Raw genomic sequence first — 14,521 nt, 5'->3', positions numbered from 1 at the left:
TGTAGGATTTTATGTGTTGCCCAGTTTGTACATGGGCTACCAGCAGCTGTGAGTTTTCAGTGTTAATTTTTTTATACGATACACTAGGAACTAGTGTACTTTTGCTTTTGGCTTTTAAGTAAAACAAAATGAGTATTGCAATAAATCATTTTATTTTTTTCTCCTAAACCTCTTACTGTTCCTATTGCCTATAGACAAAAAAATAAAAATAAAAAAAAATAAAAAAAAACATGTGTCAAGCCATGCGAACCGAACCGAAAACCAAAACCGAGGTATGTATTGAACCGTGGGCTAAATGTATTGTTGCATACCTATTAGACATCAAAATAATGTTGTCCTTAAACACTGACTAGACACTGAATTTTGGTCACCTGACGTCACAGCATAAATCTCAACTAATATTAAAGTCTTATGATGTTGCGTGCCTACTGGGTAAAGTGTATATTTATGACTCGTGCGGGAGAAAAAACTCATATGGAGAAAACAGCCTTTGAAAATACATACTGAAATTTAAATCTACAAACACAAAATAAAATTATGCAGTAAAAGAACACTTAAATGTGTATTCTGAATGATTTCTTTACAGGAGACTGAAAAAACACTGAATTATTATTTTCTTTTAATATAATGAATTATTATGAAGGAACATGTATTTGTGTAGTTGCACCACAGGACTAGGCCCATACGGAATCTGCGCGCACAGAAATAAACAGATTTTTAAACTTGTTATTAAGTCTATTCATCTACTTGTGTAAATGTGTGTATATGGGCGACGCGGTGGCGCAGTGGGTAGCACTTGCCTCACAGCAAGAAGGTCGCTCGTTCTAGCATCGGCTGGGTGAGTTGGCATTTCTATGTGGAGTTTGCATGTTCTCCCCGTTTTCACGTGGGTTTCCTCCAGGTGCTCCGGTTTTCCCCACAAGTCCAAATACTTGTGGTACAGGTGAATTGATTGACCGTAGTCAATGAGTGTGTGAATGAATGTGTGTGGATGTTTCTTAGTGATGGGTTGTGGCTGGAAGGGCATCCGCTGAGTAAAAACATATGCTGGATAAGTTAGCGGTTCATTCCGCCGTGGCAACCCCAGATTAATAAAGGGACTAAGCCGAAAATGAATGAATGAATGTGTGTAAAATTATTTTTATTCAGTTTTTAAATTAATTTCGGTAATAATATTGGCTAATATGAAAGTGTTCAGACTTATTTACAATATTGTTTGTAAAGTAATACTTTCTGTCTTTTAGTATAATAAATTTAATATATTATATGAGACTTGCTTTGTTTACCAACTAAGTGGATCCTATTGGATTTGCATTGTAAACATTAAATAAATGTTATATATGTAATATTAAATAAATTTAATATATATACATATATAAATATATTTATTTTATTTTTTTATTATTATTTATTTTTTTTTTTTACAAAATTTTGCACAGAAATAGCAAAAAATGTCTGCAGATTCTGTCTGGCCACACATAACATAGCACAGTCTGGTAAAATTGTCTCTTTATAAAAATAAATTACCTGATATATTTCAAAGATGTAGTCACCTTTACATGCAGTCATAAGAGTATGTGCTTGATTCATTTATGCTGGTTACACCACATGTCCTTGATTCAAGAAATAGGCTAAAACATTTTTTCCTTGCTAAAAGGGAATGTTTTATGCAAGTAAATGAATTGATTTGGTTTTAAAATTTTCTGAGGGCTGTTTTGTTGAAAGTAATGTGTAGATTTTGTACATTTTAGAAGGATTATCATGGCTTCCAATGGGTTAAGTGATGATATTTCAGATTATATGTTAAATAAATTCAACTGCATTGTATTTTTCTTTGTGGTGGGTCATATGCAATTCAAAATTTCAAAGAGTTTCTCTCTTTTTAATAAACAAAAATGTGTAAATGCACAAAAACATGAACAGTTCAGATGCAAAAACCTGCAAGTGCCATCTTCTAACTTTAGCATTTTTCTGAGCCTCCTGTGTTCTTATTTATTTTATTTTAAACTTTAAGCCAACAAAAATAACCTATTTTCAAAAAGAGCTCACTTTAGGAGATGTGGATGCTTTTCTTCTGAACTCCCATTCCTGATATGGTTTTACTAAAACTTTTGCACCCCCAAAACTCTAAATGTGAAAATAATAAAAAAAATTTCTGAATAAAGCACAAGAACCAGATCTTCCATTCAACCCAGATAAACAAATAGTCCCTCATTTTCCTCCATGTTTGCAGAATAGCTATTTAACACCGCCATGAAAAACATAAAAACAAAAGGAAACCAGCACCAAAGCACCCCGACCATCTCATTTGACTCTCATTTCCATCTGCGCGCCTTTACGATGTGTCCCCATAGCGTCTACGTCCACAGATTACTGAAAAACCCAAAGCATGCAAAGCTGTCATTTGCATGTTAGCAGGTACAAATCTAAAAATATGAAGAAGCTTTTCGCACATGAGCAGCTGTGGAGGAGGAGGAATCGATGGGGCTTCCTCTTTGGTGACACACAAAAAAAGAAAAAGAAAAAGCATAAAAAAGCAGAGCCAGATACACAGAAGGCAAACCTGAAGAGCACCAGCATGAGGATTTCTGGCCAATAAAGCCCTGGATCTACCATGTCTGGCCTAATTCAAGCTTTCCCAGCGCATTTCAGCATGGACAGAGACGATTGCAGGAGAAACAAGACCTTGTAAGTGTCGTCTTCTTCACAAGGGAGTGTATTGTGAGGGGTTTTAGGGTAGCTTTGCATGTGTGAAATGCCGACAACAACGCTGACTTTCTCTCCATAGAGGAAAGAACCTCATGTGCCGATTAAAGTCAATGTTCGCCGGTTCGTCCGTTCCGGAGAGGTGAGGGGATGATAAAAAGTGATATAGTGGATGTGTGACAGGGTTTCTGCAGGTTTCAGCCCTATATGGTTAAATAAATAAAAAATGATAAAATGTCTATAAATATATAGTAAATGTAGGAGTAAGACTCAATTGATTGACTTTTTTTTATCAGAAATATATTTTTACTAACGTGGTTAATGAATATATATATATATATTTTTTTTTTTTGAAAATCAGTTGACACTTTTTAAATGCAAAAAAAAATACAAATGGCTAAAATTGTATTTGTAAAAAAAGATACCTATGGTATGTAAACAAAACAATAAAACTATTAAATAGTTTGTATTTTTAAAAGAATAAGAATAATTATATACACACACACACACACACACACATATATATATGTATATATATATATATATATATATATATATATATATATACATACAAACAATAATACATACAAATGTCAAATGTAAGACTTTTAAAGAACTTTAAGGCCCTTATATACAAAATTTAAGACCTATTTCATAATAATTCTTTACTAATAATATATATTATTATATATTATTATTATATTGTTGCAATTATAGTTGAACATGCAACAAAAAGAACTTCGAAACCACAAAATCAATACAAAAACAGGTTGTAGCCATTTATTTAATATTACATATATAACATTTATTTAATGTTTACAATGCAAATCCAATAGGATCCACTTAGTTGGTAAACAAAGCAAGTCTCATATAATATATTAAATTTATTATACTAAAAGATATATATATATATATATATATATATATATATATATATATATATATATATATATATATATATATATATATATATATATATATATATATATATATATATATTCTAAATTTAATTGACATTTTTTAAATGCCAAAAAAAATACACATGGCTAAAATTGCATTTGTAAAAAGAAATCTACAGTGTGTAAACATAAAAGTAAGACTTAATTAAACAAATATTTTTTATACATAAAGAAAATATTATACAGTTGAAGTCAAAATTATTAGCCCCCGTGAATTATTAGACCGCTTGTTTATTCTTTCCCGAATTTCTGTTTATCAGAGAGAAGATTTTTCAGCATTTTTCTAAACATAATTGTTTTAACAACTCATTTCTAATAACTGATTTATTTTATCTTTGCCATAATGATAGTAAATTATATTTGACTAGATATTTTTCAAGACACTTCTATACAGTTTAAAGTGACGTTTAAGGGCTTAACTAGGTTAATTAGGTTAACTAAGCAGGTTACACTATTAAGAAAAAATATAGCTTAAATGGGCTAATAATATTGTCCCAAAAATGGTGTTTAAAAATTTTTAAACTGTTTTCATTCTAGCCAAAATAAAACAAATAGGACTTTTTCCCAGAAGAAAAAAATATTATTAGACATACTGTGAACATTTCCTTGCTCTGTTAAGTACTCTTTAAGATCCATATATACAAAATTTAAGACCTGTATAATAATGATTCTTTACCAATAATTAGTCAAATTATAGTTGAACATGCAACAAAAAGAATTCAAAACAAAACCCAAAATCAATACGAAAATTGGTTTCAGCCCTGTATGGTTAAATAAAAAAATGATAAAATGTCTATGGATAAAAAGTATTATGTTACAGTAAGACTCAATGGATGGATTTTTTTTAAAATCGGAAATATAGTTTTACTAACATGGTTAATGTATTCGATTGTCGGAAATCAATTGACACTTTTTAAATGCTAAAAAAATAAACAAATGACTAAAATTGTATTTGTAAAAAGTAACCTACAGTATGTAACAAAAAAATTATTAAACAAATACATTGTTTGTATATAAAAAATTAATAATAAATACATATATACAGTTGCAATCAGAGTTTTAAACCCCCTAAAATGTTAGCCGCCCTGTTTATTTTTTCCGTAATTTCTGTTTAAAAGAGAGATTTTTCTAAACATAAGTTTTAATAACTCATCTCTAATAACAGATCATTGCCATGATGACAGTAAATAATATTTGACTAGATATTTTTCAAGACACTTCTATACAGCTTAAAGTGACATTTAAAGGCTTAACTAGGTTTATTAAGTTAACTAGGCAGGTTAGAGTAATTAGGAAAGTTATTGTATAATGATGGTTTGTTCTGTAGACTATTGAAAAAAAAAATATATATATAGATTAAAGGGGCTAAAAATTTTGACCCTAAAATAGTCTGAAAAAAAAGCTGCTTTTATTCTAGCCAAAATAAAACAAATAAGACTTTCTTCAGTAAAAAAAAATATTATCAGACATATGTGGAAATTTCAAACATCATTAATTGTCAATTGTCAAACATAATTTGGGAAATATTTTTAAAAGAAATAAATTCAAAAGAGGGCTAATAATTCTGATTGCAACTGTATACTCATTTGATAATCATTTTTTACCAATAATATTAGGGCTGGGCGATTTGGCCTAAAATTAAAATCTCCATTAATTGAACATTTTAACTCAATTATGACTAATAAACGATTATTTTATTTGTTTATTTACTTTATTTTTTTGCCCTCACAGTTCACTGGCAAGTTTTTTATGCCTTCTAATGGCATCTTTGGAGCCAATGTAGAGCAAAGTAAGGCTCAAGAATGGGTCCATTGTCCTACTTGACCAGAGATCAGATGTGGCTGCAAAAATAACAGAGCGGGGTCACGTGACACGTAGGGAAAGCAATTGAAAAAAATCGTCCTGGAAAAATTGGCTCGATTATGGGTTCGGCATGTCGATTTTGATTACTTTTAGATTAATTGCCCAGACCTAAATAATATACAGTCCAATTATATTTGAACATGCAACAAAAAGAACTTCAAAACCACAAAAACCAATACAAAAACACATTTAAAATACTTTTTAATCATTTATACCGTATAAAGATAAGTTACTTTATTAAAAAGTTCAAAACTTTACTTATTTTTATCAGGTATCTTTTTAAGTTAAACAAATTATAACTTGACGTTTTAGTCATTTTAATTGGTGTAAGTTGAAATTAAGTAAGTTCAATTTGATACAACTCAAAAATTGAATACAGCAGCAAATGTTTTGCATAAATATAATTAAAAACATTAATTAAATTAACATTAAAGACATTTAAGACCTGGAGCACAACAACAAAGTGCGATTTAAGACTTTTTAAAGGCCTAACATTTTAATTCTGGCATTGATTTCAGGCATGTTAAGACCTGTGGAAACCCTGTGTGAGGTCAAAAATAGTTTGAGACAAGAGATATTGCTTGTAATCCGGTCAACTAATCAAACCTGTCTGATCCCATCAGGCTAAGTTTAGAAGACACCCAACAATGGTCTCAGTCTCTGGAGCGACTCCTCGGGTCCAAATGTAAGGCCTTTTTTTTTGTAAGTCTATTTTTGGCACTGGTAAACTGGAACATAAATTAAAGAGGTGCTGTTTGCCTCCTCCAGATGGCCTGGCAACTTTCCGCACCTTTCTGAAATCAGAGTTTAGCGATGAAAATATCGAATTCTGGTTGACCTGCGAGGATTATAAGACGATCACGTCATCCCATAAGATGAGCTCTAAGGCCAGGAAGATCTTTGAACAGTTTGTTGAAGCAGAGTCTCCGAAAGAGGTAAAAGACACAACACTGTTGATCTGCAGACTGTCATTTATAATGGTAAAAATGCTTTTACTTAGTACCTAAATGCACACATGTCAGTACCAAAAGGTCCATATTGGTACCTTAAAGTACATACTAGTACCTTTCGAATGGGTACCAGCTTTTATAATTGCTGAGAGTGATTAATTATTGACGCCATTTACAATAGAAATGCTATGCAGATAATTTTATATGTTCAATATTTAAATAACTCAAATATGCATTAATATTTAGTCAAAATGTACTGTTACAATTTAACAATACAATAAAAATGTGTATAAACAATTGCAATATGCTAATACATATTCATAATTAAAGTATTTACATATTTGTTTTGCCACTGTAATAATAATAAAACCTTTTATAAGTACTATAAAAACCAAATAAGTACATTTGTGTAACAAACTGTATCAATATCTATCAAATAACAATACAGTATCTAATATAAATAATCAAATATTACTATTTAAATTTAAATAAATAATTTAAAATTAAATAAAAAACTAAAAAAGTTATAATAATTTAATCACCACTAGATTTTTATTGAAATGAAACTCTATACAAAGCTCATTTATTTATATTATTTATTTATTTATTTATTTATTTTATATTATTCAAAAAACTGACCCTGCATCCACAGGACATAAACATATTGACGTTGTACCCCAACTTCGTGGAGACGTTGGATTTTGTTTGGAGATGAAAATTGGGTTGATGTCAGTGTCAAACGTCCAACCTAAAATCAACCAAATATCAACGTCTAATCATGTTACACCTTGACGGTGTATAGACGTTACCACAATGACATCAGACGTTGGATTTTGGTCACTTTCCAACACAACCTAAAATCAACCAAATATCAACGTAAATTGACGCCGCTAAGGGACGTCAAAATAACCTTGTCCTTAGAGGCTGGCTAGACGTTAAGTTTTGATCACCTGACGTCATGATCTAAATCTAACCTATTATTAACATCTTATGACGTTTTGTGCCTGCTGGGAAGTTTACCACTGATTGGTATATAGTTATTTATAATAATTTTTAGATAAATTTCAGATTACAATAGTTCAGATTACAAACCAGACCAATAAACCCATTGCCCTATAGGACCAAAACCAAACTAAGGGAAAAAATAGCATTTACCAAAATGATCCAATTGGCACCTTGACATCACAGTGATAAAATCAAACACAAAATAAAAGAAGTCAAACATGGTAATCGATTTAATGTTAACTGACGACCTTGATGTCAAAAATGAACTTGCCATCTAATGCTGTGTTCACACCAAACGGTTAAGAACGGATAAATCACGTTATTCATGCGTTAATAGATGCGTTAACATTTTAAGTATAATCGTTTCATTCGTGTGTCAAATTCGCTTTATTTGCGCGTCAAATTCACTTCAGAACAGATGCGGATTCGCAGAACAGATCTATCATGGCTGGGACTTCTGTCTGCCAGGTGACTCTAGCTTCATTGCTAAATGGCTAACATAGATTTTAATAAGAGAATAGCTTTGTTCATGGGCTTTAGGAGCACTAAAAAACAGAGTTTATTCGCTTGGAGCCGCGTCTGAGTCCACTAAATCCATTCAGAGGTACACCAGCTCTGTAAGTTCATAAACTCCTCCTGAATCTATACCTGGATGATGCAGGCTTTCAGCGGTGCTTCTTACTGAGCCGAGCCCAGTTTGATGAACTGTTGTCAGTGTCGGCAGGAGGATTTTCCCCCTGGACACCAACAACAGGCGCTACATCATAATCACGCCCCCACAAGAGCAAGCTCCTGATTGGTTAACCCGACACGAATGTCTGATGAAGTTCAGATTTTCCAACTCGAGCGTTTAGCGAGAAACACATGATAGGCACGTCAATTGCGCAATGCGCTAAACTCGCGCCACCTCATTCGTGCGAATTGCGTCAGTCGCACCACCTCATTCGCACTTATTGCGCCACAGGATGTCTATTCACATCTTTGCATTGACTTAAAAAGTAAATCACCCGTGCTTGATGCTTCTTCCGCATCTCGTATGAACACAGCATAACACATCAAAAACAGGTCTTCAATTTGATTTTTCACCTATTTTTCACATCAATGTTTGATGTAAATTTGATGTCATTTGAACATTAAGGCAGACTAAATGCATTGTAGAGATACAAAATAGAGTGTATATTTGGAATTTGGAACTGAAACTTTTCCTATAATACTTTTTGTCAATACTTTGGTGGTCAAAAGGACATCAATGTGTAGATGTCAAATAGATGTCAAGATTTTGATAAATTTTTTTGTTGTCAATTTGATGTTGTTTTGACATCAAGGTACCTGATTGTGGTCCATTTGCAAAAAACCATGGCTTCTATATTACACATTTGATTTTTTTGCAATTACGTTTGCATATTTTAGACAAAATGTCTTAATATTTGCCTAGTATATATTCTAGTCACTGTAAAAAAACAACAACTATACAATCTCTAAGTTATAATAACGGGTTTTTATGTTAATTTAATTTACCAACTTTTCAAATTACAGATTAAGATTCAACTTGATGTTTGTCTTAAGTATTAAGAGTCAGTTTAATTTAAGTTAAAATAACTACTAAGTTTAATTGTATTAAACTTTTTAAAAAGTTCAAGCAGACTTTTGTTTTTCACAACACAGACTCTGTGTAAATGCCTCTTATTTGCATGGCAGATAAACATCGATTATCAGACCCGCGAGGAAATCAAGAGGAAAATGAAGAGTCCAACTGCACAATGTTTCGACGAGGCTCAAAAGATTGTCTACGGACTGATGGAGCGGGACTCTTACCCTAGATTTCTAAGATCTGAGATGTACAAAAGCCTCCTGGAGACGATTGCGGCAGACGATGAAGCGGGATGACTGTGTGGATGTATCAAAAACACTGTACAAAAACTGGAAAGGTCTGGTCTTCGGTCTCGTGGACAGGACCAGAACCACTAAAAATTGAGCCCCTTGAGACCCTAAAACAACCAATAAGGAGACAGTATGGAGCAATGGTTGGACATATGCCATTGATATCAAAGGAAATTGAGAAGTCTGACCAGTTCCTCAAATGAAGGTGCTTCCTGTGTAGATAAAAGCCAGCTCATCCGGTGGTTTCTAAAGCTACATATTTGGGCAAAACACTTTGGGCATAACACTATTGTCTTTTTCCGGCACTTCCAGAATTTCTTCAAGATCTGCTTTGCCATGTGGCAGTTTTTGTAGCTCACATAGAGCAGGGGTGGCCAACCCTGTTCCTGGAGAGCCACCTTCCAACAGATTTCAGTTAATACCCATATCAAACACACCTGAACCAATTAATTAGGAACTGAACACCACATGATAATTACACGCAGGTGTGTATGATATGTTTTGCAACTGAAATCTGCAGGAAGGTGGCTCTCCAGGAACAGGGTTGGTCACCCCTGTAGTAGAGCATGGCATTTATAACGGCAAAAGTTGTGGGTTTGATTGCTAGGGAAAGCAAGGAATGATCAATTTTATACCTTTACTTTAAAAAATGCTGTGTTTTACAATCCAATGCTGCATCCTAATTTGCATACTTATACTATGTTCATAAAGTATGCACTGTAGCATTTTTTGTGATAAAAAATTTATACTTTTAAATGTGTAACAAGAGAGCATGCGAGTTTTGGTACAAACTACATTCTCATAAATGGACCGTTGTGTTGCTTACACTGTAAAAAGTGGAGGAATCCACATAATTCCTTCACGTCGTCCCAACGCAAATCAATTTATGATTTTTACAGTTTTAAGTTGAGTAAACATATAACAACTAAGCCGTCCCCAACAAAAACCTCAAGAACTGTGTTGTTTCGGCTTATTTTAATTGGAACTTGACCTTTTTAGCTTTAGTTTTCAGCTCTTAGTAGTTTGAAGAAGCACCAAACTTAACATTTTTTGAGTGTATTTACAGTTGAAGTTAGAATTGTCAGGCTCCTTGAATTATTAGTCCCCTGTTTATTTTTCCCCCAATTTTTTCAAAACATAATAGTTTTTAATAACTATTATTAATAATTATCTTTGCCATGATGACAATAAATTATTTTTTACTAGATATTTTTCAAGACATTTCTAGACAGCTTATAGTGACATTTTAAGGCTTAACTGGGTATATAGGTTAACTAAGCAGGGGTACGTTTCCCAAACAACGACGTAACTTGCAGCTGAACTATCATAGTATGATGCATCGTTTGGAAAAAGAACTATGTAGTGATGAGTGTTTCCCAAAACCTGCAGTTTCTCTATCCCGGATCCATAGCTTGAACCACGTTAGTTATCTCGTAAAACGCCCATAATGACGCTCTTAACAGGGTGGAGTAACTACTTCTTTAGAGAAAAACACAATTTCTCTGTGCAAATTATATTGTATTACATGCACATGCATTTAAAATAAAATCCAATATTAGATTTGGTAAAAACATGCACTCGCTTTCCATATTAACTGAAATGTAAATGGAACATAGGGCCTATGTTTGCTTTATTAATATTGAGAAGTTTAACATTACATATTCCATTCTGAAACATATCACTTACAACAGCTAGCACGTATTGTAATATCCTATAAATCATATAAATAAATAAATAATGAGGCTATTTATTATAAAATTAAATATAATTTTTAATTATTAGAAATGAAGAAATCATACTTTAATAATAATATTAATGATGCTAATAATTATTATTATTAAGTAAATAAAAATAAAAATTGTTTATTTAATTTTAATTTTTTTGAAAAGTCTACTTTTACAATTTGACATATGTAAACTACGGCAGAAAGTCATATACATAAATAACCTACTATAAATTAAAAGACTTATCGTATCGTTGTTTTCAAAAGCTTTAGAGACGTAACATAAATTCCGCTTTTAATAGGTCACCTACAGCTTTCGCCATGAGGCTGTGTTTAAAATGAGATAAATGTTTTCAAAGTGCACTGCGAAGAGAGCACAATTGTAAACATAAAGATCGCTGAAACTATACTGTAAAAATAGTTTGAAAGCAAATTACACCTAAAAGAGATGACCTTAATGCTTTAATTGTTAAAATGTTTTAAATGAAAGGTCATAGAGGGGATAAGTGGGAATAGAACACAGCCAGGAACTATGTTTCTAACAACAGCTCCAGAGCAGTAGTTGCGAGTGCTCAAGTTTGCGACACAGTTTGCAAATGTTTGTTGGAGCGACAGATTTGGGAAACGGCAAATCAACAAACTATGTTTGTAACGACGGAACTTGTGACCTTAGTTGGTTAACGATGGTTTTGGGAAACGCACCCCAGGTTAAGGTAATTAGGCAAGTTATTGTATAATGATGTTTTGTTCTGTAGACTATTCAAAATATATATAGCATAAAGGGGCTAATAATTTTTACCTTAAAATTACTTAAAAATTTAAACTGCTTTTATTCTAGCCAAAATAAAACAAATAAGACTTTCTCCAGAAGAAAAAAATATTATCAGACATACAGAAAACATTTCCTTGCTCTGCTAAACATCATTTGGGAAATATTTCAAAAATAAAAAAAATCAAAGAGGGGCTAATCATTCTGACTTTAACTGTACATGCCCTGTCAATCATCTTGCCATCCATATTTTATCCATATTCTCTTCATATATAATTTCCAACCATATTGGAGATGCATCAGCAGGCTAATCGGCAGAAAAATCTCCCAGGTGTTTGCATAATTATGCATTTAGAAGCCAATGACCAAACTCGTCTTTATAAGTGTTTACATTGTTGTTGCAGATGAAACATAATGCGGAAAACGTGAAATAAATATATTCTAGACGAGGTTACATACTAATAAACAGTCATTCCAACATATTTATTAAAGCCTCTCCGCTAAACTGCAGGTCTTTTGGCCATCCACCATGTTTGTATTGTAGTTTGTTAACACTTTTTACCCACGGTTGTAATTTTAACCGAATTACATCTACTGCTCAATGTATTCTTGGTAATATTAGCGATTAGAGCAAAGCTAATGGAAGGCAAGCCTGAAATGATTAGCCTAAAATGCATAATGGCTAATGCTAATGTGGCATTTTTTGCATTGACAGGCGCCTTTTTTGAATGATTTACCAACGGCCGTGAACGTTTTGCGCGCTGCTTATCCGCAATTGAGCGCTTCGAGTTTTAACTGCCTGCTGCGCCTCTCGTTTTTGTAGTTGTGTGGAAAAGGCATGTTCCGTCTGTCGCGTCTGTTTCATTCTCAGATTAAATGAAAGCAGAGGCAGGGTTTCCGTTGAGGCGACAGCAGTGTTTGTGTTGTCAAGATGACTACTGAGACTTCTAAAAAGGGAGGAGAGGCTAGCGGTCGCTGTTTTGAGTTATCCAGAGCTGTACGACTCACAAATCTTGAATTTCACAATACTATTTAATATTAAATTATCCCAATATCAAAAGTAATACTCTCGCACAGTACCCAGCTGATTCATTCGTTGCCTCGCATACCACACTTTCTTTTTTTTTTGTCAACAAAAAAGGCGGTGTGGTGTGCCTCGTGTTTTTGAAATGTAAAAGCACATTCAGTGTGATCGACCCCTAAAAGCCAGAATTTGATTGGCTAAGATTTGATTTAGATGACGAAGTTAGCAATACACGTTTTCCAATGGTGTGTACTACCAATGCTGTCTCACTGCAATTCGTAACTTTTTTATTTAGTGGCTATTTCGCATTAATTCATACAGTCTCATTCGTACAATTTAGTACAATTGCTTATCCCCCAATGATGATTGGGTTTAGGGGTGGGGTATGGTGCCTCGCCTCCTTTTTACAAGTCGTACATTTCGAATTTTTAAAAATCAAATTTGTACGAATTAGCCATTTAACTGACAAAACGTAAAATACTTACGTCTCCTTGTAAGATCAGGCTGGTAATACAGAAGTTTTTTTTTTTTTTTCATGTCTCCTATTGTAAGAAAGTCTCTGATCTCCACCTAAAATTTATACCAGAAATAGAACAACATTGGGATACTAATTTCAACATTTTTGAATACTATTTAGAAAGAATATATGCAAATTGGGATGCAGCACATCTTTGGACATATATGGTCACAACCAAATGTTTGTTACAATTTCAGCTCAATAATTGGGTTTGTCTATATGTGTCTAAAACAACTCACCATTTATTAGATTGCTCAATGCAATTTAAGTAACTTCTGAGAAAAACCACCAGCCAAATACATAAAAGCCATGTACTACAAGTTACAAAAAAGCAACTCCAGCTTGTTGGTTGAGGTTGTTTAGACATTTTGAGAAAGGAAGTTGGCATATCCTATTTCGAAACTTATTGCCACACAGATATATAAAGAAAGTGTGACGTAACGACCTGCTAGAAGGTCAAGTTGAAGAGAAAAAAAGAAGTACACTGTAAATCATGCTGGCTACTAAATTTGGGAAAATATAACAAAGGAAAGCGTTGTGGTAAAAAAAAAAAATCTAATGGTTAAATTTGTCCATATCTTACTCAAATTTGCGGCAAGCATTTGTTTTGGGGTGTACAGTTGTAGCATGTGTGCCACACACAAAAAACTGTAGGCATTACTTTTAATGTTATTACATTTAATTTAAATTTATACTATTTATTAGCCACAGCCACTGGTTGGATGTTGACTTTTTGCTGTCCACTGTCAGTTTTTGAGGACAAAACAATAAAAATTAGGCACTTTTGACTCATTTTTGTTGTGTTTGGTTTGCTTCATGTCTTTAAAAATTACAGACCAAAGTTAATGTTTTAATACTTAGATATGTGTAATTTCTATATGTAATGTCTATACCTCAGAGTAACTGTATGTAAATGTTTTCAAAAAATATCTATATGCAGCATAATTTAAGTTAATAATGTATTTACAGTCAATAAACAAACATTACTATAATATATGTGAAACATTAAAACACTTGCCATGAACTTCTACTGTCTCTTAAGTTATGGTTATCTACATCTTGAACTAAACATAAAAATAGTTCTATATCCAATGATGTCTGATAGTGATGATGACACAATAACC

At 32.7% G+C, this 14,521-nt stretch overlaps 1 protein-coding gene across 2 annotated transcripts; it reads left to right on the top strand.

Annotated features, from left to right (window-relative positions):
- Window positions 1-1,429: 1,429 nt before the first annotated feature.
- rgs13b (regulator of G protein signaling 13b) lies at window positions 1,430-10,929 on the top strand. 2 transcript variants are annotated; one of them, XR_012398203.1, is made up of 6 exons: window positions 1,430-2,688; window positions 2,789-2,848; window positions 6,152-6,213; window positions 6,297-6,463; window positions 9,182-9,714; window positions 9,907-10,929. XR_012398203.1 is itself a non-coding variant. In XM_001332065.10 (5 exons), exons 1-5 carry the CDS (start codon window positions 2,615-2,617, stop codon window positions 9,368-9,370), a joined length of 552 nt encoding a protein of 183 aa, XP_001332101.7. In that variant the 5' UTR covers window positions 2,450-2,614; the 3' UTR covers window positions 9,371-10,125. The 2 variants fall into 2 exon arrangements, 1 of the variants encoding a protein (XP_001332101.7); XM_001332065.10 differs by having other exon boundaries at window positions 2,450-2,688; window positions 9,182-10,125.
- The last annotated feature ends 3,592 nt before the right edge of the window (window positions 10,930-14,521 follow it).

This window comes from Danio rerio, chromosome 22 (assembly GCF_049306965.1).
Source record: "Danio rerio strain Tuebingen ecotype United States chromosome 22, GRCz12tu, whole genome shotgun sequence".
NCBI lineage: Eukaryota > Metazoa > Chordata > Actinopteri > Cypriniformes > Danionidae > Danio > Danio rerio.
Note: the sequence above shows the minus strand (reverse complement) of the source record. Positions and strands in the feature narration are given on the sequence as shown.